Source organism: Haemaphysalis longicornis, unplaced genomic scaffold, assembly GCF_048455015.1.
Source record: "Haemaphysalis longicornis isolate Haplotype H1 unplaced genomic scaffold, Haemaphysalis longicornis Haplotype H1 scaffold_1, whole genome shotgun sequence".
NCBI lineage: Eukaryota > Metazoa > Arthropoda > Arachnida > Ixodida > Ixodidae > Haemaphysalis > Haemaphysalis longicornis.
The window spans coordinates 480,079,241-480,105,479 of NW_027526203.1; the positions used below are offsets into that span (position 1 = coordinate 480,079,241).

At 48.3% G+C, this 26,239-nt stretch overlaps 1 protein-coding gene across 2 annotated transcripts in view; it reads right to left on the minus strand.

Annotated features, from left to right (window-relative positions):
- Positions 1-26,239, minus strand: part of LOC144156331 (uncharacterized) — a 239,488-nt gene that overhangs the window by 117,442 nt on the left and 95,807 nt on the right. For both annotated transcript variants that reach the window (XM_077688314.1, XM_077688315.1), the window contains 2 exons: positions 1,428-1,503; positions 1,235-1,349 (listed from right to left, as the gene is read on the minus strand). In XM_077688314.1, coding sequence (XP_077544440.1) covers positions 1,235-1,349; positions 1,428-1,503 — 191 coding nt within the window. The remainder of the gene's footprint in view (positions 1-1,234; positions 1,350-1,427; positions 1,504-26,239) is intronic.

A 26,239-nucleotide genomic window follows, 5' to 3' on the forward strand; every position in this document is an offset into this window, starting at 1 on the left:
TCATGTGTTTAAAAATATTCTTTGGAGAAAGTTGGTTAAAACGCGAAGCTTTCTCAATGCAAACTGAGTCAAAACAATGTCCGAAATGTACGCTCCTGAATTCCAAAATCCGAACTGTCAAAGTTCAAAGCCAAAGCCAACTTTAGAGCCAGCGCCCTCGCAACGAACCCGTGCAAAGGTAAGGCTGAGCGACACGAATGCGATGACGGCGCAATCGGATGGATGTCTTCTTAGCGAGAGGATCCAGGTTCAATTCCGACCACGGGAGCCATTTGTTATTGCTTAGTCACCATCACGTGCCCTCACATTGTGTAAAGTGACTTTCCATCACTGCGTTTTGGTTACGCTACCGTCATAAGCGAAAACAATAAATCTTCACTTTAAAAATGAGGACAGGTTCACCTTGTTACGATACTGCAACAAGGCAACGGTGCTACCAATATTTCCGTACCACATTTCGTATCCTGCGAAAATTTAAAATGCAATACTCCTTCCAATTGACGAAACAAGGGCTACCATTTGCCCCAACACTGTAAACAGACATCGTGCGCACCATTTAAGAATACGGCGGGCTGAGCGGGAGCTTGTTGTGTAAAGTAATCGTAGGACGCTGCTACATGGTCGCAGGTCAAATTGATACAAGTGCCGTTATGCTTCAACGTAAGAATGGTCTCGCCGTTGGCGTTCGTAAAAGCGGGAAGGATAGAATTTGTGGCGTCGCGCTTCATAACACGAACCCAGGTTTAGTATCGCCGGACATGCTACGGTTTAGGGGAAGCGCTCTAACGCCATTGCGTCTACACAAACGTTGCGGCTGCTGAGTGATTACTTCTGGCGAGATCAACATTCACACCACCGGTGCGCGAAATCCACATATACTGATAGAAATGAACTGTTTTATTTCCTCAAGTTATGACAACAGCTTGTGGAACGTGAACAAAAAGTACTATGAGGCCCATAAACGAATCAACACCCGATTCAAGTAACGTAGTTGGCCCTACATTCCTGTCGGAGTACTGCTCCCGAATGCAAAAGGATCGTCCGACAAGTCGGATCGGACACGCCGAATCTGACATGCCGGATGGGACATTTCCGCCAAAGAAGAAGGCAAGCTCAAGGAATCACGCTAGCCGACCCACGCTACTGATTGCACCATCGAAGCGGCAGGCTTTTCGGGCCGCTTCGCAAATGTGTGCAAAACGAGCACTTATGCAGCGTGAGTAGATGGACATGCCTGCATTGGCCTGCTGCTTGTCCAGTGCGCTGGAGGCTCTCAGTTGGCTGAGAGCCAGCTCGCTCTGCTTCAGCCGCCATACCAGTTGCTCCATCTCCGCCTGGCGGCACGACGCCTGCAAAAACCCAGCGCGCGCGCACTCGATCCTGCAGCATTGTAGGCGGGCACACGGTCCTGGCAACACTCCACTGACCTGGTCTTCCATCAGCTTGAGCTGTTTTTCTCGCTTCTCCAGGTCGTCCGAGAGAGCTCTTATCTCCTTACAGTACCTGCGCGAAAAAACAATACGCTGATTCATTAGGAGCATGCAAAAAAAAAAATTTGTGCCTTGAAGAGAGAGAGAGAGAAAAAACTTTTATTTGTCCAGTTTGTGGAAGAGAGCTAGACCTTCTTCACCCTAGGCGTCAGACAGGAGCCCTTGGGTCCTAGCAGCGTCTTCGGCTAACTGGATGGCCCAGACTTGATGCGCCGGGTCTGAGCTGAGCAGTACGGTCTCCCATTGCTCATTACTGCTAATTTTGCGGCTCTGAGGAGTCGCCTGAGGACATGCCCATGATATATGTGCAAGATCGGCCCGTTCCTTGCATCTCCGACATATATCTGAAAACTGTCCAGGATAACAATGACTATACGGGTACGAGTTCGTCTGAAGAAGCCGCCAAACCACAGCTTGCCTTTTACTGAGGGATGGATGAGCGGGGGGGGGGGGGGGGCGTTGCGGGCTCGTTTAAGCCGGTAATGAGTAGTCAGCTCCCTGTAAGACACACAAGCCTGTCTCTGCCCGTCCAGCGAAGAGAGTGACGTCTCGGTCAGAAGTGTCGACGCCAGCTCGGTTGGTAAAGCCTCGAGCCGCATCGTGCGCACACTCGTTTCCGGCCAGGCCCGAGTGGGCCGGTGCCCATATCAAGTATATCTTCCCGTTCCGCTAGTCATGGGATCGGGATTTTTACGAGCTTTTACTGTATTAACGAGCTTTTACTGTACCTGTTAAAACACAACCCAATTGGTATTCACCAATTTAGAAAACGGAGTACCGTTCGTAGCAAGCAGGGCATTTCTCTAGCGCTTCTCCAGCGGCCAGATGTCTGTATGTGGTCTCTATATTTTGTTTCCCCGCCCTGGAAACCAACCCTTAACGTATCTTTGCCGTACGACTGTATAATTTCGGGTCTGGGTAACCCAGGAGGTGCTGTCGAACAAGTTAATCAAGCGTGCGAAGGAAGTTCGCAATGGACGCGGAGCTGCTCCAAAACAGGCCCAAAACTACCGTCGATGAAGCAGACGACAAACCCGACTGAATGGTCCGGCTGACGCGACCACCGAGGTGAGCAGCTCCGGGGCGCGGGGAGCACTGGTTGAATTAAATTCGCAGCGCCATCTACAGTGTTCTCCGTGAGTGAAACCCGCCGTGAAACCTCCTACCTCTGCCTTCCCTAGTCCAGCTGAGTCACACAACATAAGCTAATTCGTAAAATAACTGGCAGAAGATAAACGGGATGGCACAAGAAAAAAAACGAGTAAATCGAGCAAACAAACAACAAAATCGAAAGCAGTCAGGGAAGTGCCACTCCATGATGATGATGGTTGGATGTTTATGGCGCAAGGCCAACTGGGGCAAAGAGCGCCAAAACAATAGTCATATGAGGGGTGAAACCTTAAACACTAAGTAAAGTCAGCAAAAACAAAAGTAAAATCCCAAAACGACAATGAGCATGGCTGGTGTATAGGGCCAGATTTCATTATGTGTGATAGGAAATGAGCTTTAAAAAGTTGACGTCCGACAAATACTCAAACACACGTTTCACGGAAACAATGGCATCGTCACCTAGAAAAAACGATGGATGTAGGGGAATATGTTGTCTGTAGAGTTCTCTGAAGTGTTTGTGTCGTGTTGTGTGAAGTGCCTTGCATGTGATTAGTATGTGCACTACGGATAGGGCCTCTCCGCACCTGCTGCACTGGGGTCTAGAAGATCCCGTCAGCAGATACGAGTGCGTTGCGTGGGTGTGCCCTATCCGCAGCCTACCCAAGGCGACTTCCGTGTTTCTGTTGTGTGAGTCAGTTGTGTATCGTCCCAAGTGTGGCTTTATTACGTGTAGTTTGTTATCTGTCTGTTCATTCCACTGTGCTTGCCAGTTCCTACGAAGGTATTGTCGAATTTGTGGCTTAAGGTCACTCTGTGGTAGTATTGTTATATCTAATGTATTCCTGAGTGCAGCAACTGCGGCCTTCTGATCCACAACCTCATTGCCAGCAATACCAACATGGCCTGGAACCCAGCACAACACCAGAACAAGTTTTTGGGCATATATAGACATGATAGTGTTGAAAACCATATGTACAATTCTGTTTTTGCATGGCTTGTATGATGCCAATGCGCGCACAACGCTCAAGAAATCTGTATATATGATGGACTTCGAGATTTTGTGTTCAAGAATGTGTTGTGCAATGAGTAAGATGCCATATGCTTCAGCTGAGTAAATTGTGGTGTACGTGCTGATGGTTCTGCATGCATCAAAGTTTGGTCCATGAGCAGCGCAAGACACTATGGTTGCAGTTTTTGATGCGTCACTATAAAACTCTGCACATTGATACTTGTACTGCAGGGAGAAGAAGTGCTGCAAAATTGCAGTTTATGGTACCCTGGTTTTATCAATATTCATGAAAGACAAGTCACAACACACAGGTTGAAGCTGCCAGGGTGGTAAAACGTCAGTAAAAGAAGATGTGTAAATGTCTGAAAAGGAGATGTTGAAATCCGAAGCTTCCTGTCTCACTCTAAGTGAGAATGGCAAAGGAACGGACGGGCGATTTACAAACACTGGTGATGTGGATGCATTATTAAAAACAGGTTTAAAAGGATGGTTATTCATCGATGAAATTTTGAAAGCGTAGAGCAAGTCCATGTACGTTCGTTGGTCCTCAAGGCACCATTTGTTACATTCAACGTATAGACTCTTTCCCGGGCTAGTGCGGAACGCACCCGACGCAAGGCGGAGGCCCAAGTGGAGTACTGGGTCAAGCATTTTTAGTGCGGTTTTTGATGCCGACCCATACACGACGCTGCCGTAGTCTAACCGAGACCCGACTAAGGCGGTAAAGACCCTGAGAAGTAGTTCTTTGTCTGCACCATATATGATTGGTGGGAGAGGACCTTGAAAATGTTTAGTGTTTTGAGGCATTTATGTTTAAGTGCTTTGACGTGAGGTATGAACGTGAGCTTGTCATCAAATATGACACCTAAAAACTTGTGCTGCCTTTTAACAGGAATAGATGTACGGCCAAGAGCAATCTCTGGGTCCGCATTAAGCCCGCGCTTGCGGGAGAACAGAACACAAGTACTTTTGCCCGGGTTCAGTTTAAAACCATTAAGGTCCGCCCATCCAGCAAGCTTCTTAACACCGAGCTGTACTTGACGTTCGCAAATTGACAGGTTACAGGATTGAAAAGATATTTGAACATTGTCTACATAGATGGAACAGGAAACGGTTGGTGGCAATGCCTTTCGGAGGGAGTTCATCTTAACTATAAACAATGTGCAGCTAAGAACTCCTCCTTGCGGCACACCATTTTCCTGCACATGTATCCCGGACAGGGATGACCCAACCTTAACACGAAATGTCCTCGTGAACATGTAGCTAGAAATGGTATTTAACATGTTACCTGACACACCAAAGGACTTCAGGTCGCTAAGGATGCCATATCGCCAGGCTCTGTCGTAAGCCTTTTCAAGATCAAAGAATACCGTAAGGCAGAACTGCTTATGAGCAAATGCATCTTTTATGAAGGATTCCAACGCAACAAGTTGATCGTTGGTAGATCGCCCCACCCTAAAGCCTGCCTGGCAGCTCTCGAGAAGACCGTTGTACTCAAGGAAGTACACGAGCCTGCGATTTATCATCTTGTCGAGCAGCTTGCACAGGCAGCTTGTTAGAGCGATGGGACGATAACTGGCGGGAGAGGAAGGGTCCTTCCCTTCCTTCAGGAACGCCACTACTATGGCCTCCCTCCAAGAGTGTGGAATCTGCCCCGAAAGCCATATTTTATTGTATAGGTGTAGGAGTGTTTCAAGAGTGTCTGCGTGTAGGTGTTGTATCATGGTGTATGTAATCTTATCTGCCCCTGGAGCTGAAGGTTTACATGTGCTCAGGGCAACCCTCAACTCATAGAGTGTAAATTCAGAATTGTAACCAGATTTTGACCTGTTATTGTCATGTAGGGACTTTTTTTCACAAGCGGTTTTATGTTTCAGGATAGTGTTTGTGTAGTGTGCAGAGCTGGAAACGTGTTGTTAGTGTTGTGCAAGTGTGTTAGCCTGATCTTCTAGTGTGTCCCCTGTTGTACTGACCAGCGGCAGGCTGTGTGTCTGTTGTCCTTTTAGTTTTCGTATCCGTGTCCAGACTTTGTGTGTGTCTGTGTAAGAGTTTAAGGATGTCAAGAAGGTGTGCCAACTCTCTCGTTTTGCCTCACGGCGCACACGTTTTCCTAACGCATTGGCCCGTTTGAACAAGAGGAGGTTTCCCGACGTGGGGTACCGACGAAGGATACCCCACGCCTTGTTCTGGGCCTCTCGCGCCCGCCTACAATCCTCATTCCACCACGGCCTCCGCTGGTTGCGCGGGGCACCAGAGGCGTGGGGAATGGACTTTTCGGCGGCGTCGAGGATGTGCGCCGTGAGGAGTTGGGTAGCTTCTTCAACGTGTAGGTGTCCTATGGATGTGTGGTGTAGTTTCGATGTCTCTGTAAATGTGTTCCAGTTAGCTCGTGCCTCATTACACCTATTATGGGAAGATGAACTGCTTGGGCCTTTACCTATATATGTCAGTGAAGTGGGGAAGTGGTCACTGCCATATGGGTCGGTGCCCACACCCCACTCAAGACATGGAAATAGAATTGCCGAACCAATAGCCAAGTCAAGATTTGAGTATGAGTTGTGTCCTATGTTATGGTATGTAGGCTGTTTATTGTTGAAAAGGCATGCTCCAGAGGATGTAAGAAACCTCTCTATCAGGCGACCCCGGGCATCCGTACGAGAAGAGCCCCAAAGAGAATTGTGAGCATTAAGGTCGCCTGTTAGAATGTATGGTTCGGGCAGCTGGTCAACCAGCGCCTCGAAGTCAGAGCTCAAAAGTGTAACATCAGGAGGAATGTATATGGAGCATACCGTTATCAACCTATTAAATATTATTAAGCGTATTGCTACAGCCTCAAGGATAGTGTTTAAAGTGACAGGGTGGCATGCTAAGGATTTCCGGACGATTATGTATGCAGCCATCCCTGTCTTTCCTATATACCAGGTAACTATTCAAGAAATTTGTGTGTTTAGAATTCAAATGTGTTTTCTGAACACACATTACACTTGGCTGATTCGTATGCATAATCTCATACACGTCGTCCAGATTATTCAGAAGGCCTCTGCAGTTCGATTGAACAATATTTTCTCTTCCCATTATTTAGTGTGAGAGCTACTGGAGTGTGTATGTTTATGTGTCGTCTTTCGGGTCTGTGACTCTTGGATTGGGCTTTTTGGGCCTATCTGTAGGCTTGGACGTCGGAGGCCGATCCTTGCGCTGCGTTGCAGGCAAGAATGGCCCGACGTCCATCTCGTCGTCCGATGTCCTGGGTGTGCCCGTCGAACCGGGCCCCCCGGACTTGGCCCCCCTTCGGGGGCCCTTCGTTTGACCCGCCAGCGCCGCAGGTATCGGAGGCACCAGAAGTGGCACGGGCGGTGCGGTGGCAGTGGGAGCCGGTGCGGGGCCCGTGGTGTCCATGGCACCCTCCAACGCACTGGAGGATGGGAGGCAGGGACGGGAGCGGCACCGGTCCTGACGGAAGAGGTTGCCACCACAACTGCTGCTGGCTCAGCGAGCGGTGCGGAGGCGGGTTGGGCTGACAGAGGCAACCCAGGAAGGGGGGGGGGGGCGGGGGCGGGACCAAGTCCGACTCGCGGTACTGGGTCCCCGCCGAAACCAGACGCCGCTCCGCACCCCGCCGAGCTGCGTCGACGTACCTTCCCAGGGGGAAAGAGGCGAACCTCTTTCGCGCCTCTGGGAAGGTGATGTTTTCAGTGACTTTGATGTTGATTATTTTCTTTTCTAATTGACAACGTCATGTACTCTGTCAAGCTCGGATCGTTGACGTGGTGTATCCCGCACGTAAATCGGTCGGATGCTAGTGCGGCATCAGTGTAGATGGCATATGTGCCTGGTTCTAGCTGGTTTATTTCCCCTCCTCTTCCTCCCCTTCCCCTGCACGAGGCGTTCGACCTCTCCTTTCTAAATAAATTCATTCATTCATTCATTCTAATTGAAACTTTTCACATTTTCTGGAGTACGCCGCGTGTGGACCCTGACAGTTTACGCAAAGAAATTGTTGAACGTTACAGTTGTCGGACGGGTGGTCGTGCTGGGCGCATTTTGCGCAGGTAAGTCGGCCGCGACAGGAGTTTGTGCCGTGTCCGAACCATTGGCACTTGAAACAGCGCCGCGGGTTCGGGATGTACGGCTGGACTGAACATCGGATGTAACCAGCGTTGATGAATTCTGGAAGGGTGGACTTGTCAAAGGTTAGGATGAGGTGCTTTGTCGGTATTTGTTTATCGTCTCTGCGGATGGTTATGCGCCTGACCGCTGTTACGCCCTGACTACGAAGGCCCTCCAGCAGGTCAGCTTCAGATTCATTTAGTAGGTCATACTCGGAAATCACGCCCTGGGAGCTGTTTAGGCTGCGGTGGGGCGTGACTCGGATTGGCATATCGGCGATGCTGGTTTGAGCAAGAAGTTTATTGGCCTGGTCCTGGCTACTGACCTCGACAAGAATTTCACCGGTTCGATGTTTTTTGGCCTTATACGACCGTCCTACAATACCGTCAAGAAACCTTGAAATGAGAAATACCGACTGTGAAGCAAGAGGTTTTGATTGGTCTACAGATTCCATCACGATGAAGCGAGGATAGTTGTTCGGTTTCGGAGGCCTCAAGTCAAGAAGTGGTGGAAAAGAAACTTCGGTGCGGCCCCTTTTCGGGGGCCGATCACGTCTGGGGGGGGGGGGGGGGTTGAAAATGCCATATAGCATAGTATAAAAGCAGGGAGACGGGGGTACTTTCTTCTTTGACCTTACCCTGGTAGCCAAAGAGGTCCCGGAGCTCCCTACCTAGTAGACAGGCAGGGAGCCCATCGGCCGGAGCTTGACCAAGGCTCCGACGGCCACCGTTCACGGCTTCTAACCTTTCGCCTTTCAACTTCTAGCCACGGTAGGTAACAACTTAAGTATGGGGGGCTCGGGGTACGCGGTGTCGCCACTCACCGTCACCAAGATTACTCAAGGTGCCCCGTGCGGGGGAAGTGCCACTCCAGCATTTGATCCAAAAAGTGACCGCATAATGGGCAGCACCGGACGATGAAAAGATGTTACAAAAGCAAGGAATATCAAGAAGGCCGTCGAAGTAGATGACCTGAACTGGAGCGGACAGCTAAGGTGACGACCACCACTCCACAAGGCAAGAGATGCAGAACGCCCATCCGCAAGGTGTTGTTGCCACTCAGAGGACGCCTTCAAGGCCATGATATACCTAATGGTGCCGTGAAGATAGCCGATTGGAACAGACCGAATTTCCGAAGTAGTCGTACAGGTGAGCAGAATGACCTTCGAAGAATTCTACACCATCACCACCACACAAGCCCAGGGGAACCAAAATGTGATCATAGCAAGAACACCCACCTGTGATCACGTATGCAAACAAGCCGGTGCGAAGCATATGCAGCCTGGTCCCACAATCGACGCAATCGTACCCTACATGAAGCCTATCCCAGACACGGTGATGAATCGTGCTGCATGGCATACACCAAGGAACATCAAAATAGGAGCTCCTGAGTCTACTTGAGGCAAACGACAAGTATGTGCTCCTTCACGCAAGAATGCTGGGGAGATCAGCATCAGTGGTATTCACCTAAACAGGGGCGCATGTGCCTTTCTATTTGAATGTCGCCAGTGAATATAGAACATGCACGTCATACCACCGGGCGTTCAGGACAGTCGGACCTGAGGGGACCTGCGACACTGGCAATACATTTGTCCCAACCTGGGCAACCACATTTGCAGTAACTGCGGCACCACGAACACCACAGAAGGGCAGAAGTGTGAATTCAAATGCAGGTTGTGTGGCCTCCCATTCGAAACACCAGGCAAGAAACGTAGACACAAACTCAAACCACTTCCACCCCAGTATGGAAGAGGAATGGAAGCCAATCCTCCAAACCAAAGAGTGAAGCGTGCAACCAAGAGGAGACCGATGACATTTTGCCAGCATTGAGAAGCAGCAATTGCAGCAGCGCCGAGTCTACGCCTGGGTACAGTGCAAGCGGCAATAGCAGCATAAGCCAAAGAAAAACTACAATCGGATACCGGGGCAAGCGCCGAAGCCAAAGTAAAACCGATCACGAAGAAAACAGAAACTGTACTCGATAGGCATAACTTTTAGTAACCACAGCACTCAAAACCCGACGCCACGCGGGAACTCGCAAAACTCAGGATACAAAAACACTGTATAAGCATTTACAAAACCCGAGAAATGAAAAGACCGCAATAACAAGACAAGGCGTGGAAAAGCAGAATGCTACAGCTCGACATGAAGCCGGAAGAAAGGGCAAACATACTCGATCGAAAGCGGCAGCAGGTGGCGAGGCAGCCCACCGTCACCCCAAGCTGCAAAGGAACCGTATGCAACCTGCGAAGAACTCATGGAAATGATGGAAATCATGATGGAGACCGTCACGACCAGGATCACGCCTGTGGCACAGAACCTGGCCCAGACGCTGGGAGGCCGGCTCTCGTGGCCCAAAGAGACCTCTTCGTAGCAACAGAGCAGGAGCAGACATTTAAGCCCAAGTACCTAATCAGTGTAGCCCAATCGCAGGAGCATGGCACAAAAGCATGCCTTCGAAACAAGGTAGTCTTTCTTATGCTAAGTACGCGAGAAAACTTTGGTTTCTGCCCCTCGATACAGCCTTCAAATGAGAAGTTGAAACGAATCCTCCAAAAGAACTTTATATAGAGGGAACTGTTCCAAAGTACTAAAACTGTGGGCGCTGCTAATATATGTCCTCATCATTTATCGCAAGAAAAACCTCAGGAAGAGCTGAGGCAAATCGTAAGTACTTAACGGTTATTCCGCGTGTTCATTTAATTAGGAATACACGATTGGTAGCAGAGTTTGTGTGTGGGCATCGGTATCGGTCATCCATGACTTCGTGTACCGCAAAAAACGTACAAGTATTGAAAGAGGGGCTGGGCACAAGCGCGAAGTGGGTATTCACGATCGGAAGTTAGAGAAACAACGCTCTAATAATGGAGCAGAAAAGCTCAAGCTCGTGCAAGGGAAAAACAAGCGCAAAAAGAATGGAGCTTCCGCTGGCGCTGTTTTAGGCTAAACAAGAGACAAAGGATAACGATGAATCGTATTGTTATCTTTAAATGGCATCGACGAAACCTCCGTTCAATTCACTGCATCGAGAGGAGGAGAGGGGAAGGTAAGAGCATGGAGGGTGGGAGCGGAGGGCGGAGTAGCGGTTACGTGTAGATATGTAAAATATCATAAAATTTTGAGGGGCGTGAAAAAATCAGGTTTCTTTTATGGGAAGATACGAAAATTTAAAAAAAAAACGACGGCGCCCAGATCTATAAAAATTCAGTGCCCCTCCACCCTGGGAAGAAGGACGATCAGAGAAGCCGTGGTGCGTAAATTTAGAGTAATATTAGCGGCTAATTGGCAGACAATTTGTTTCTGTATAGTACCGTTAAATCAATACTTACAACCAGTTTCGTTAACCATAACCTTTCCGTAGATAACAATGTATGGATAGCAGACCGTAATTCTGTAACGTATAGAACCTCACTGTGAAGCAAGTAATTATGACAAGTAAATGAAACACGGCGTAATGGTAGAGACGTCTTAACGGCTACATGCCTAAAAATTTGTTGTGCGATGCATACTTTGGAGAACACAAGAGTTTGAGCCGTTTTCTGTAATCATACTGCCTCCGTAGGTGGCCATTCCTCACTGCACAACCAAAATGTGGAAAAGCCATCTTACTACCAGGCTTACCCCAATCCCCTTAAAGTCGGCTTTATCTGTAAACACATATGCATTGCTGCCATGACATTCTGACAGGGGCAATATTAGCCGTATTCCATCAATCAAAATGGAATACGGCGAGGGAAAAAATCAAGAAAACTAAAAAGTAAAGAGTTTTTAGTTTAGGTGTGGCGCACAGTTTTACGGTCCCGGCGATTTGAGCGGCAGCTGCAAAGTGCAGCTACGCTCGCGTGCGGTTCCTGTCTACATTGCTTCGTCGTCGGAGATAATCTGCCGTATCCCACCCAGAGACGGCTTCACTGTCAAAAACCCGACACATTTGTTAAGGCGAAAGCCTTAAATGCGTCATCAAACGCGAAAGGTGACAACAGTTGTCAGCGACAGCACCGATGGAACAAAAATGACGGCCACTGAGAAGGAACAATAAATAACTGAAATATCAGTGCAAAAACAATGCACCCCTCCGTTCAACGACTAAGATTGTTGAATGCGAAGCTGTTTCGTCAGGGATTCCTTGGTTGTCGTCTAAATTTGGTCTCGCAGACGGTCTGGACTTTGACTCGTTGAGCTTTGACTTTTACTCGCACGCAGCTTGGACTTTTATCGCAGCGGCTTTAAATTTCACCCTTCGCCATTTGATTTCGCACGAAGAAAGTTTCGCGTTCAACCATTGTCGCCATCAGGCGGATTGGTGCATGATTTTTCTGTCTAATTTTACAGGTCCATGCAACCCTCTCCAAAGCACAACTGCTTCGACTGTGCCGCCCCCTACTGTTTTATAGGGATAGCGAACCACATTGGCGAGAACAGACGAAAGAAACTCGCGTGAAAGCGGACAAATTGAAAGGGGCTTATTTGTCCACGTTTGCTAGGGCGACCGCGTGTAATTTGTTCTTAGTATGCAAACTGTGGTATGTGTGCAGGTGTTGCACTGCTCACGCAGGAACGTGCATAAGTTGCATCGAGTGTTTGCTGTTTTTGTCTGGGCCTCGAATTGGGAGAGGTGCAGTCGTAACAACCTTTTTAGGCCTGTGAAAGATGGAGGAGTGGGGCTAGCGCATTTATTTGTGCGACAACTAGTAAATAGATTTCTTTTTTGAGAGAAGTAAGGGACCATTTTCTTCGTACTGTGTGTGTCAATTGAGGCTAGGTAGGGTTCTCCCCGATTTTGTGATTACGACTGAACACATGACGGGAGGTATCTTTGGATATTTAATGGAGGTCATGGCCAGCGTAAAGTTTTTAAACACAAGATTTTCAAAAGAGTATTTAAAGGCCAACTGCAACGAAATTTTCGGCTCCTTAAATGCACTATTTTCCGGGAGTATAACCTTAAAAGTTGCTAACTGAAAAATTTGGAGGCCCAAATGTGCTTCGCTGCATCGTAAAAGAAGATGAAAAACGCTCTTTTCAAACCGAAACTGGAAAAAAAGGGCGGCCATTACGGACGGCCGGAAGTGACGTTACACTCGGGAATCGAGTGGGCACAGCCGGGGGATTTTCCCTCAGCTACCTGTGAAAACACGGCGCGCATTCGATGTGTGTCGGGTCGTCTGTTGCTTCAGACATTTTAAACATGCGGGAAAAAGGGTTGGGAAGTTCGTGCAACCATTATTTCTTCGTTCTGAGCTGCTGAGACGCGCCTATAGTCGTTCGGTAAAACGAAAACACAGGCATCGCGAGACGTCGTGGCGAAGCTGGGTGCACAAAAGGCTGCGTTGAGCGCTAGATGGGCGCCGGCACAGCTAATATGCCCTGTACCGATCGAACCATCCTGTGTTTGTGAGAGAAAAGAAAAAAAAAATGCTACCGTGGCAGGAAAGTGTCGAAACATGCCGGCTAGGGTGAAAGAATTTGGTTTCAGCGCATGTTGTGAAAGCTCAAATCCATAATTTTATTATTTTTGTTTACATGGGCAGTTTTGTTCCTGTTAGCAGGGCGCCCGCGCCAAATCTTTATGCCATGCAGCGACGAAAGCACTGCAGTGTCTTCACTCGTGAAGCAGTGACCTTCCCCAAGGCTCAGTGCTGCGAAATGTGGTCTCGTTTTTTGTTTTTTTTTTCCTAACTGGCGAGAGAAATGTTGTCAACAGCGGCTACCATTTATTTGTTTTTTGACGAAGTTGTTTGAACTAAATAGTGTAGTAGTGCGCGTGTAGTGCGCCGTGTAGTGCGCCGCGAGCTGTATTCGTCCGCGCCCCGGCCGGCGCGATAACAGTAGCAATAGCGTATCTGGTATCACCTCGGGTCGGCGCAGAGCTCTTCGATGGCGTCGGCTTACTCGCGCTTTCGAAAAGTCGACCGGCCGATCGTGCAGTGGGCCGCACAGCTAGCTGCCGCACTCGTTCACGCCCCGACCGGCCGCGACAACAGCGTATCGTCCGCGCCGGCCGTTCTGCTCGCAGAGACACACGCCGCGTGCTTGCAGCGCGCCGCACAGCTGCCGTAGTCGTTCGCGCGCCGACGCACCGAGCGGCCGCGACAACAGCGTGTCGTCTCGCGGTATCGCGTCGGCCGTACGCCCGGCCGCGAGCTTGCAGTGCGCCGCACAGCTGCCGTAGTCGTTCGCGCCGCCGCACCGACCAGCCGCGCCAACAGCGTATCGCCTCACGTATGCCGTACGCGCGTTTCGCGCGCTCGTCGAGTCGACCGAGAGCCTGCGGCCGCCGTCGCGACCACGAAATCGGCCGTTGTGACCGGCCCCGGCACTTTTCGAATTTGCTCTTTATGTATCGGCAACCGAGAGTTTCTTCAGCTTCTCGCATTACGGAAACGCGTGAAAGCAATTATTCATGCAAGAGGCACGAATTACACTGCTCACTCGCGTGAGGCCGCACGTAAAGGGCTACCACAGGGCTACCACAGAACAGGGAGGATTTTAGAGAAGCAAAGGTCTAGCTTTGCCTGTAGTGCCAGAAAAAGCGTAGTGGCGGCGTCGTGAACTACCCAGTACGCCCGCTTGATGGCGCTGTAAACACGGCTTTGTAAACATGGCGGATGCTTTTTGCACACCTGACGTTCAGGAACGGTGGACGAGCCCTACTGCGCATGCGCCAACTAGACATCAAAAAACAAAGAAAGCGAGTTTTTTTTTTGCCGGATGTGACGTCATAATTAAAAAAAATGGCAGCTGTTGTACGTTTACTTTGCTGCGATCTTCTCGGCGTGATTTTTGTCTGCCGTTGCAGCGGTGCATGGGTGTTCGGCTTGCGATTGTGATAAGGGCGCTCTCAAAGAACTTCTGGAGAGCGCTCACGGTGGTGTGCAGCGTGTGATTGAGACGCTGAGTGTGTGCGGCCGCCTTATTTGCGCGTAGTGCGTTACGACGGTGAACACGGGCGTTCTGCATAAGTTGTGCCGCCTCGATTTGCGAGAGTGATGAGTGCGCTCACGACAAGCTTCTGCGCTGCATTTTATTAGAGCACCGTGTTGAGGCCGCTGGGCGTTTCGTCTCCGATGTGCGAGTGCGCGTATGCCTTCAACATCAAACGGCGGTGCTATCATGGCCAGCCGCGAACGATCGTTCGCACGAAACTCTTGTCGCTCACCACACGGTCATTGACTAAGAAATATCAAGACAAGACTATTGCGACCGGCCAGCCACGAGCGATCGTTCGCACGAAACTATTGTCGCTCACCACACGGTCGTTGACTAAGAAATAACAAGACTATTCCGACCTACAGGCTACAAAGGTGATTCCTGCGCGTCGCTTTGGTTCGTCGAACCCCGTGTCTTGTAATCGCTGCGTGCTGTCATAAGCTCTTGACATTATATTCAGGAGGTCATGGTCCTGCTGCATATTCTTAAATCATTGCAGAGGACTCTTGGCGCGCAGAAATGAAAAGTTTGTAATTATCCACGTTAGTTTCGTTGGTCTCCAGAGGGTTGCTTTCCTGACGAGCGTATTGATGCGTATATCGCGGTATGGGAGCTGTACAAATGTGTTGACGGATGTGGACGGGCACACTTTGTAGCTGTTCTTGGGGCGCTGGATATACGAGGAGTTCAAGGGTGTCTCGTCTGGTAGGTGGTTGAGGCGGGAGGTTTGGGAGTGATGGTAAGCTTCGTGCAGTTTATCTAAGGTATTATGTACTTCCAGTTCGACCAACTTGCACGTGGGTGTCGAGAGGGCACTGTTCGGTCCGTGAAAATATTTATTTCGCCCACCACCATATTTGGTGCCCGTTTGTGCTTCTGCGATCAGCCTTCGTCGTGTTCTGCTTGAGCGTACACAGTGACAAAGTTTGATAACCGTAGCGGGACCCCGCACGACATGCGGCAGTGGGCCAAATTAACATTCTCAAATGCTATTTCCATAACACTGTTGGACACGAATTCTTGTAACTTTGTTCCTCCTGTGGCTACACAGCCCGTCACCATGATGCACAGCATATACTGAAAGTCACGTAGTTTGTTGTTTCTATTTCAATGTATCTTGATGGTACATAGGGCAGACAAGGCCCTAACAGGCGGTGGTGGGAGCATGCCGCATTGGTGACGACTTGAACAGAAACCGATTTGGTGCTCCACTCCAAGACTCAATGCACGCCAGGTGGCTGCATGCCAGAATTTGATACGACGAGAGTGCTGAAGTTGTATGGCACAAAACAGGAACGAGAAATCTTTGAGGCCTATGTGATAAAGGTGGGAGACAGATGCACTATAGAATACTGAATAATTAGTGTGAAGTGTGCAGCAGCTGTAATTGCTTTTTATACATGTGGTGTTAAAGCAGTGTCACATGAGGGTTTTGTTTACTTTGTAATCACTCTCAGAGGGAAATGAAGCTTCGTTGATGAAGCTTTCCTCTATCCTTTCCTTGAGTCATGCCTGACATTTGACCAAAATTTCCAAGATGAAGTCTCAACTAACCTGCATAGCCACCTTCATTCAGTTCACTGTTTTGATGCATATTTAAGCACAAAACCCTGGGTCGTCTGCCATTAATCACTCATAAAAAACCCTTGATGCCCGCCACACTCACCACTACCACTTCCACAACTTTGCAAAAAACAGATGCAAGCACAGCCATGACAGATTCCACCGTGCTTCCCAGTAAGCATGTCCCTTTATCAAGAAGGATGCATCACACCTCAAGTACACTACGACGCATACAAAAGCTAGTGATCATCTACCTCATCTGGACATCACGCCTTTCTACAAGGGAATGAGGCGGCACACACTGCTGCCCTCAAATTTACTAGCCACGGATTCGTAGAAAGCAGAAAAGACCTGCCAGATTCCCTCGCGAACCTCTAAGTCCAAAGCCGTTTTACAGATGCCTACAAACCCACACATACTACAACACAACATATTACCCAACACGTGCCCCTATGAATGCCCACCCTGCAAAGGAAGGAAGGAGAGAGAGAGAGAACAAACACTTATTTCTAAGTCCAGGTCCTAATTTGAAAGTTCAATTTACCGGATCCGCGTAGTACTCCTGAATGCCTGGTCCTAATTTGAAAGTTCAATTCACCGGATCCACGTAGTACTCCAGAATGTCCGTGCGGATCCGGTGCACGTGTTTGTAGAGAGCTTCCTGGGCAGCCTAAATGTTCACTATCGGCGGGGGAGACAGCCAGAGCTCCCAGGAAGTGATGAAAGTGAGGGATTGGGTAAGAGATGGTGGGGTGAAGTCCCAATTAGAATGAGGGACGGATGGGTAGAAAGAACACCTGGGGCAGGAAGGATGGCCAGGGCGCCGATAGATGCGGTGAAGAATGTGATGGGAGGGGAGTGAAGAGGTTTAAGCCTGTCGAATGAGGCACGCAGCCTCACGAGTTAGACAGGAACTGGGGGGTGGGTACAGGGTGCGTGATAGGCATTGGGCGTTTAATTGGTAATGGTGGGAAGCGCGGTGTTGAGTACGAACCGTCGGCGGGTGGTACAAGGTTGGCCAGGACATGGGCGGACCTGGGAAAGGTACTCGGGTGAGCGCGTCTGCTAAGGCGTTTCCGCACATGCCAGCGTGGCCAGGAACCCAAACCAGTGTGAAGCGTGGCCAAGGATTCGATGCAAGTATCGAAGTGACGAAATCAGTGGTGTGTGGGTGGGTCTCATGGTTAGCGAAATTACGAAGTGCTGACTGACAGTCGGAGAAGATATATACTGGCGTGGTGGTAGGAACATTAAGAGTAGCATGCTCTATTGCAAGGGCAATGGCGTATTCTTCGAGGGAGGTCGAATCCGGTGGAGGAAGAAAGGAAAGCATAGCAGTGTTTAATGAAGGGAGTAGGAGAAATGAAGCCATGCCCATTGAGTTTGAGGGTATGTAGGAGATAGTAAAGGGAAGACAGAGCGGTTAAGCATCCAATCAACTGCACCCAATGCTTATCAGTGATTTCAAAGAAATGCGTCAAACTTGCATGAAACGCCTTACTGCATTTTTAACTATCGTTCATGAAATTATTTGTGTAAATTATACACTTATACTCAAGTGACCAGGCAGTATATTTGAAGGTGTGTGAACATTCGCAACTTAGAATACTGTGCGAGTACTTTTTGATATTCGATTTGCAGCTCTGTTTCAAATATTTGAAATTTACAAATAGTAGAGGAACGAATGTTTGCTCTATCTGAAGATGTGCAAACTTTCAAGCTTCACTACATGGTAAGACCTTGCGGGTTGGTTTTTCTGCATGACACCGAAGCCGTGCCAAAAGCCTAATGCAGAAGCCTTGCACCAAGCAAGTGTTCACTAACTGTGCTGTATGTTAGGTCAAGTGCCACACTACAAAAGCAAAATTTATAATCTAAAATAGCTTTCCTATAAATATAATAGCAGAAGTGAGAAATAAAACGTTATTGCTGGCTTGTTGGTGAGGTCCCACTGGCAACTAGCCTCCTTTCAATCATTGAGGAGAGTGGGGGGACTGCTGCCTATCATATTAAATATGCCTAATATGCTTACTGTGTTCACAGCATTTTGAGGAGCCCATATTTCTTTATCTCAATATATGCAAAATTCTTGTTGCACTGGTTTGCATGTCTATGTTTTATTTTCTCTGTTACATTAAATTTTTTGTATGTCAAGCGCAAGTACCTGAACAGAGATGTGTCTAGTTCTGACTGCCTAAGCTGTCTTTTTTGGTGGTTATGTTTTATACACTCTAGAAACACCAAAACAAAGATAGTGTGGTTTGAAAATATTCAATTCGCAGCCAGCTTTTACTGTTCGTATTCAAAAATATTTTATTGAATTCACAGCCAAGTTGTGTTCAATTCACAGACGCAAAGTTGATAATCACACACCTCTAAATATATATACAAAAGGTAAGTTGTCGTTTGTAGTGACAAGAAACACTCAGCTGCAGTGGCGTCGCTAAGGGGGGGCCGGGGGTCCCTGGGCCCCGGGTACCAGCCCCTCGGTGAAGGGGGGGAGGTGCCACTTGTGCCCCTACAATGTGCAATGCTGACGTCGAAAACTGGAAGACAACTGTAACGAGACCAAAGCTTTGGCCTGTTCAATTTACGTCCCCACCAGTCTATTCAAATTTGTTTCCTGGTACAATGGAAGAAAGCGAGGAGAATTTTGGCATCGAGGAATGTCGCGGTAGTCGAGGATGGGTGCGGCTTAGGAGTTAATTGGCTGCAGGGTGAGCGGAGGCAAACAAGGAACGATTCCTGGAGAGGGGGTGCGTCGGTATACGACTGCGACGCTCGGAGGGGTGTAGCAAGCGAGCTTGCTTTCCAATGGGACAACAGGGGCCTAACAAAGCCCCTTCATCACGTCCAGGACCACTGTTGGGGCGGCGGACGAGATCAGTAGGGGGGAGGAGTGAAGGGGGAGGCATCCAAGCCTACGAGACTTTGGTCATGTGTCCTCGGTGGTTATTTATGTGACTTTTTTTACGCACATCAGATGTTGTGTACGGGTCATGGTGAATGTTTAGCATTTTCTGGAGTCTTCGCAGTGACGCGTTGGAGACCATGTACCCCGGTCCGGTTGTCATATTTTCAGAAGGAAACAAAGGTGAAAATGACCTGAAAAAAAAAAATATGGGGAAGATTGAATCTTGAGGAAGCGGGGACTGATAATTAAAACGAAATGAAAGTAAGTGTGAAACATGCAATGAAGGTTGGTGCGGGGGAGCTAACTGTACAAATTAAGCCTGTGTTGGGAGGAGGGGTGGGAGCTCAGGTGTCCAACATTAGGTGAGACAAATGGGTTGTCGCGATTTCCCCTTGGTTGCACCCGATTCCTTCAGTGCTTGCACTAACCAACCAATTCGCAATTTAAGCAATTGCAAAGGATCTGATATCGGGTGTTGATAGCTCATTTTTTATGTCGTTGACTTTCCTTCATCGTGCCCAGTGACGCAGCCAGCACATGGCAATTGTACGAAGATGGCATTATATGGAAGGGGCGTATCCCATGCGGCCCCGTGTATGTAAACTAAAAGAACGGACGAGTAGCTTGTTGAACAAATTATGCAAGAAATAGAACAGTTATGTAGGCATTAATTTTATTTACCAAACTTTTAATCAGGTAAATCTACGTTTTTTTATTTCATTCCCCTGTAAGTTAAGAGCAATATAAATGAGTATCTGCGTTGCGCACATAAATAAAGCGGATAGCCGTGTGTTCATGTTCTTTCCATTTTACCATGGTTTCCGAGTGACCGTCCCAAGGAGTTCTAAGTGAAGAAATAGTTGAAGCTGATGACCTAAATATTTTGCTCTGGTAGGTTCATCATCTAGGTGGAGGGTGAGAAAAAAAAGGACAGGACAACGAAATTAAGTGCATAACAAAAAGTTAAACACCAGGTACGTCACCCACTTTCTATCAGGCATTCGATCCGCTGAGTGCTCCCATCCCGGAACATGGTCGGGAGACCACACGATAATTGAGGTGGGAGTGAGGGGCAGTTTCTGTGTTAGTGAAAGCGTTCTGCTGAGTGCTTTGTGAACATTACTAGAAAAAAAATTTTGAAGACTGTGCGACAAAGGACAGGACGCCCGGTGTCGAATACAAGATTTTTGAGCTGAGTGCCCCTCCGCATGCAGTGGGGAGGAAAAATCTACTGGAACAACTCAGGCAGTACAACGACGACGTCTGGCTCCAAAACATCGGACCGCAAAAGAGACTTCGGTGAAACACTCCAGAAGCGTGACCAACTGGAGGAAAAGTTGCAAAGAACATAAATCCTTCTCTACGAACCCTCCACTTGTGTACATGCAGGCACCACGCTCCACAGCGAAGCACTTTGTGAGTGACTGGCGCTACAACGCGACCCCAGTCACCCCTGAAGGAAGAGGGAATCGAGATGGGTCCCAAACGTCTTGTTCTTGGTTATTACTTTTGGTTGGAGAGGGCGATATTATTTCCTCAGCTACTGGGAAAAGGTTGTTTCATCTAGGATCTGTCTTGAGCTAGTCGACTGTACAACAACGTCAATGAAATTGTCACCAACAAATCGGGATGGGCGCGACCGAACGGTTGTGACCCAGCGTGTGGCGCTGATACACTCGGGCCCGTACGAATCTCATATTTTACTCAAGAGTTCTTTCTTTATCGCTTCGTAACCTCCTTCGATTCAGATTTTCCTTCATTGACTAGTGGCTGCTTCACTGGTAAGCCCGAACCTCACATTTTATACTTTATACTGTGTTCGTTTTCCCAAGACGCCAATGTCAATTAACTTATTTGCAAATGTGTGGTGGAATCTTTTTACAACGTACGAAAGGAAACGACAACATTGTCGCAGACAAACATCCACACGACTAGCCGTGCACTGGCCGCTTAGACGACTCATGTACGGCCAGTCATCTCTTTCCCCGCTAAATGCTCCCTTTCTATCTGCTTCCATTCTCAGTAATCACATAACCATAGAAATAGAGACCCGACAATGTATCTATTTCAAACGTACTGAAATTCTCACTTAGAGAAATTTCCAGCAGTCGCATGCTGCCACAGAGGCTGCCTTTAGTGACAAACGGGCAGGCGCAGGCGGTTTTTCCTAATTTATGGGGCGGCCGTTTCCTTCACATTTTATACCACTTGTCCTGCACAATACTTGGAAATAGCTTTTTTTTAAGTCCGGCTGTTGTTTATTTGCTGGGACAACTTCTATTTCTCCCCCAGCCTTCTTTCACCAAGCTCCGCCTGTGGTCCTTCAAGCATAATTTGTTCAAGGTGTGTTCCTAGACACAGGAAAATTGATGCGAATGAAGCGACTATTTGTCTTGCATGTGTTGCCTTTAAACAGCCCTATCATTGCTGGCCACCCTCCTCCAGGCCCGCGGGACGTCTGCATGATTTAGTCAACACAGCGGGCTGCAAAGCTTTCCAAACGCCTCTGGCGACCACCTTATAATAAGTGTCGTTGTCTGACGAGGCCCGAGACTCTCTCACACCTCCATTGCTCTTGCAGGCATCCATTCGCTTGGTATCGGCTGTAAGATGTGGTACTCTCACACTGCCGCATATCAGCCTTCACTTTTCCCCTAACCTACTTTGGTTTGGCACATTACACCCTGTGCTGCCGCAAGTAGCTCTTGGCCACTCCTTTCTCGGCTGCTAATGGTGTTTTCGTGCTCACGAGTGACACACCATAATGCTCCTTACTGGTAGGATTTTTATCGATGCCTAATTCACTGAAAAGGTCAGTGTTGTGTATCAAGATCTGCACCAGAGTCGTCGTCTGGGGTTCTCTAAACCAAGCTCGTGTAGCTATTATTGCCTAAATAACACACGGCTTCTTATCTTGCTGCTTACTTTTCTAATATATTGCCAGTTCTTATAAATAACTACACATCAAGTATCCTGTGGCTTCATTTCGCATCGCATGTCGCATATTATGCATGGTTGCATTGACGTTTCGAAGCCCATGCATTCAGTAGCTGTAAAATTTTTTTTTTTACATTGGTATCCAAATGAAAGACAAAATTTGTCGAGACCAATCGCTCTTGTCGCGCGATGAGAGCAATGCCAAGTGACAATAGTGACAGAAATCGCTTTTGGTAGCTTTAGTCGCAAGTGTGAACCAGCGTTCATATGCTAACAAGAGAAGACATTAATATTATCAATAATAACAATAACACTAGTTTTATTATTAATCATTGTTTTGTATATGTGAGGGGGAGACAAATTTTCTGGGCCTCGGGTGCAAGTTTACCCAGCAACGCCACTGCTCAGCTTCCATTGCCATCACTGCTGGAGAGAGAAAACTGACAAGCAAAACCTCATCCCTGACTAATTTCAGTTTTAAGTTGTAGTGGTACTTTTGTGCTGTTCGACAAGCAATCACTTATTTGCGGTAAGATTGCTGCAGGCAAGTCCTCAGTCACGCTAAACACAGAAGAAATGAACTTGAAAGCATTGCACATCATAAGATCTGTTCCTAAAAGTACCAACTGAAGTACAATATTGTTCTTCGGCATGTGACAGCACACATCAAGGGCATATTGGGTGAACTGTCCAGCATCTGTTGAATGCATTGCATTATACCAGCTTGAACGTGCCTTAGAAGGGATAATTTTAAAAGCAGTAACTTGAGAGGGCCCACGAAAAAAAAAAATGCTTAGCACCAGGGCTAAGTGCAACTAGTTAATATTTTCTCATTCACTACTTGAGGCCTGGATGTGGATTAAGGCTTGGTTCCTACTGCCGGTAACAACAACAAAAAAAAAAACTTTTGTCCTGTGCGCAGCCCTACCTCCCACCGGGCTGCATGTCCTATTATCAGCTGGCTTAAGGTTTCAGACCAACAAAGTGATTAGCAGACAGATTATGGGAGTTACTACACCTTCGCAATGGTGAACATTACCTGCCTGCCTCACGACTCCGAACACACAATTATACCTTCGCACAGGTTAACTCCGTTGTACTGGGACAAAAACACAGCCCTGTGGTCTACGTAGAAGTGGTCTACGTTTGCAGTGGCTAGCTTGGTTACGATGGGAGTGGTCATGCGCCATCCCAGTGCCCTCGTCTGACCGGCGTTGCTGCCTCTCGCCACGGTACGTAGGCGGCGAAACGCCCAGCGGCCTCAACACGGCGCTCTAATAAAACACAGTGCCGAAGTTCGACGGGAACGCACTCATCACTGTCGTAAATCGAGGCGACAGAACTGATGCAGAGCGCCCGTCGTCACCGTCGCAACGTACTACGCGAAAATTAGGCAGTCGCACACACTCAGCGTCCCGATCACACGCTGCACACCACCGTAAGTGCTCTCCAGAAGTTCTTCGAGAGCACCTTCGTCACAATCGTAAGCCGAACACCTATGCACCGCTGCAACGGCAGGCAAAAATCACGACGAGAAGAGCGCAGCGAAATGACCGCGCAACAGCTGCCATTTTTTTTTTAACCATGACGTCACATCCGGCAAAAAAAAAGTCGCTTTCTTTGTTTTTTGATGTCTAGTTGGCGCATGCGCAGTAGTGCTCGTCCACCGTTCCTGAACGTCAGGTCTTTTTGCACAGGCCGCTTGAGCTCCTTAATAACATGGCTGCCCTCGCACGGCGGCTGCCGGCTCGCTGCTCCACGGCCGGACTCGACTCTCCTCCTCCCGCGAGCGAAAGGGGCGTCGAGTCCGGCCGTGGCTGCTCCTGCTGGCTCCTGGCTGGCACGCTGGTCGCGTGTTTACTTGCGCCGCGCTAGTGAAGTGATGTTACGCCAGGTGACCAGATGGCCTCGACTGGCACAGACCACAGTGAGCAGCAAGTGAGAACAAATCGTTTATTGACATCCGCAAGTTTACAGAGGCCAGGACATCATTTCATTTCGATCGCTGCAATTGTACGTCGCTTTCGTGACAACATTTTTTTTTTTGCCATAACAACTCGTTCACTTGCGCTAAGATTTCGAACGAAGGGCACAAATGAAGTATTGACGGCGACAACGGCTTCCTTTGCACCGTCTTTCTAGCGGAGTGCATAACACTCACCTTCTGTTGGAAGAATCGAATATTCTGGCCTCGACAGCTGCCTTCCGATGCGGAATTTCCCACATTTGTCATTCCACAAGCACTCAATTCCCGTGTTTTGCCAGTCCTCTCAACAACTGATGGACGCAAAAGCACATAACAGCAATAACAGTCACGAAACCGGTGCTCCGCGCACATTGAAACGGTCGGCCGTTGCAGCGGTTTCAATTTGAATTGGCGGCTTTGTGGTTGCGAATTCAGAAACGAGGTGGTGCACCAGTCGGCTGTTCGTAAAAAGTTGCGTACATTTTTGCTCAACGGATGTTTGATGCGGAACTTGTTAATAGTATTTTTAAATAACACATTGTAAGCGAACTGTGTGGGCTCTTTGAGTCACGGAATGAATGTTTTGTATTCTATACCAAAAGTAACATTTTGCCTGCGCCGTCTGGTGGGCTTGATGGTCGAAAACAGCGCTTTAGGTTGGTCACGTGGGGCGTCGATTTTTACGCCGCCTATAGGGAAGACAGGGAACGTCCAAGCTTGAGAGGCCTGGGGCTACTGAGGAGAAGCGACGGCCGCATGGGAGTCCTGACTGGCACGTCACATCCGGAAGTCCGCCGCAGTTGCGACAAGTTGCGGCGACACTCCGCTATGTGCTGCGTCGGCTGGAGTTGCGTGTTTTCGAACGGTTTTAATAAAAAAAATGCGCGTTTGCGGAGTTTAAAATTAGGTCACAAGGGACTTTAGGGGTGCATACCACACATTGAAGCAGAATTTAGGACAGGTAAATTTTCGTTGCAGTTGGCCTTTAAGTACGGTTGGGCGTAAGAAATTGTACCATGATATTGTCGATGATGTGTTCCCTGTTCCCATGTACAGGGCTATGTACTGTGGAAGGCCCGGTAGCGATGTGCTTAAGAGGGCTAAAAGAATGCAGATTCAACCAGGGGACAAATCCTTTATGTTTAGGTTACATAGAGGAACATTATTAGTACGGACGTTTATGGAAGAACTGGGGTTATCCGTACCATGAGGGACAGATTGTTTTAGTTGTAAATCCCCCGAGACAATAGATCATGTATTTCTGCATTGTTGGGAGGGAGTATATTTTTGGGATGTGCTACAGCGGACATTACACAAAGAGTTCCCACTAGATCCTCACGGTATACGTTTCCTTGCAATAGACCATGATGATGGAGTGCCTTACGATTTAGTCATGGCACTGGGTCTCCATAGTATACGGCGCTCTAGTACAGGAAGGTTGTACAATGATGTTGATGCGCGATGTGCAAGGGAGTATTTCAAAGAGAGCATTGGGCGATTTGTTGAAGTTATTAAGTTCCACCAGGAACTACCTGATTGACTGCCGCAAATAGAGCAATTCGAATCAATATGAGGGCATTTTAAATGGACAAAGTCAGCCCTGTAGTGGCTAGCAACTCCACTTCTTGTATGTGTACATATTTGGAATGTTGAGATGTAATCTGTTGTGAATTGTCAAAGACAGGCAATAAATACGAAAAAAGTCGGAATGGCGCAATCGCGTAGGCGTCGGCTGCACAACGCGAGGGGGCGAAGGTTCGATACCGACCGCGGCAACAGCTTTTTTTTTTCTATGGGCGCTACCAGGATTATCATCACCGTGAGAGAAAGTTGGCTTCCCTGAAGTACGTTTTCGGCGCTCACAAACGAATCACTGAGACATAGATACCTTCGCCTTAAAACATATTTGGGTTACATCGGGATTTAAGCCCGGCGCCCCAACAGCAACCAAGTGCTGGAAGTACAGCGGTACCATGCAAGAACAGAACATAAATTAGCCTGATGACGTTCAACGGTATACGTAACGTGACGGCACCTCGATGCAGCAGTGAAGGAGTATTTCATGCTTCCCTCTTCAAATCACCTAACAGACTTTAATTTTTGTGCAGGCTAAAAGAATATAATTCTCACATGCTACATCACAAAAGTCCCAGCAGAGCGTCCGGTCTCAAAATCTGTGCACGATTGTGCGTCAAGGACTTGATTTCAAAAAGC